At 37.8% G+C, this 898-nt stretch overlaps 1 protein-coding gene across 3 annotated transcripts in view; it reads right to left on the reverse strand.

The window, feature by feature from the left end:
• LOC108753612 overlaps positions 1 to 898 on the reverse strand; it is a 21,900-nt gene that overhangs the window by 5,415 nt on the left and 15,587 nt on the right. For 2 of the 3 annotated variants that reach the window (XM_018495363.1, XM_018495365.1), the window contains exons 4-5: positions 666 to 733; positions 336 to 596 (exon numbers count right to left, since the gene is read on the reverse strand). In XM_018495363.1, the coding sequence (XP_018350865.1) occupies positions 336 to 596; positions 666 to 733 (329 nt within the window). The remainder of the gene's footprint in view (positions 1 to 335; positions 597 to 665; positions 734 to 898) is intronic. The other variant, XM_018495366.1, reaches the window with a different exon arrangement.

Genomic DNA, 898 nt, shown 5'->3' on the forward strand with positions numbered 1-898 from the left:
GCACGTTGAAATTTTTTTAGACTTTTAAAACGCAATAGAAGTACTGTAGTAATATCATAATTAACTTTGATGCTCAATAGGATGCTCAATATCTATTAGTAATGATTTATCAGATATTACTTTTACGATAATTAATACATATGTATATTTTTACTCATGATACTATTGAACTCTAGATAACTACAATATTAATTGCGAACGTCAATAAGTGCTTGCAACATTAATAAATATCTATATTTCATACACGTGCTACATAAGTACAGCGTAATTAAGCACGGTGGTACTTAGTTAATCCAATACTTTTAATGATAATACTTATACAACGATCAACTTACTGTTGCTCTCGGTTCCCGCGACATCCGGACAGGCCTGGTACTTGAGGAGGAGCTTGCTCTCGTCAGTACATTTCTCCACGAGACTTATAGGCATAGCACACTCGCCGTAACCCCGATTGTACGTGAATGTGAATGACGCCCCGCTGAATGGGCAAGCTATCGGTTTCGAGTTTACACGGAACATCGAATAGAGCGTATCGTCCGAAGTAATTTCCGAGCACATGTTTTCCAAACGCAATCGCTCCGAGTTGCACCAGCCTGCTAAAATAATTATCAGGTTGTAATAAAATTTCTTAAGCTTTATATCTAATTCAGATTCAATAAACGTACTTTCGCGATATTGAATAACGTTCTCATGGCGTCCGTTGATGATCATACAGTGATAACAATTGTCACCGCTGAAACGACAAGCAAAATGTTTAATCAAAGATACCAGAAGGTTTGCGGGTTATCGCCGTGTTTATTGCTAATGTCAACGTTTCGTGAACGACAAGATTCACAAAACGTTGGCATTAGCAATAGATGAAAACACGGCGATAACTCGCAGACCTTCTGTGTGTGAT

This window comes from Trachymyrmex septentrionalis, unplaced genomic scaffold, assembly GCF_001594115.1.
Source record: "Trachymyrmex septentrionalis isolate Tsep2-gDNA-1 unplaced genomic scaffold, Tsep1.0 scaffold7, whole genome shotgun sequence".
Lineage (NCBI taxonomy): Eukaryota > Metazoa > Arthropoda > Insecta > Hymenoptera > Formicidae > Trachymyrmex > Trachymyrmex septentrionalis.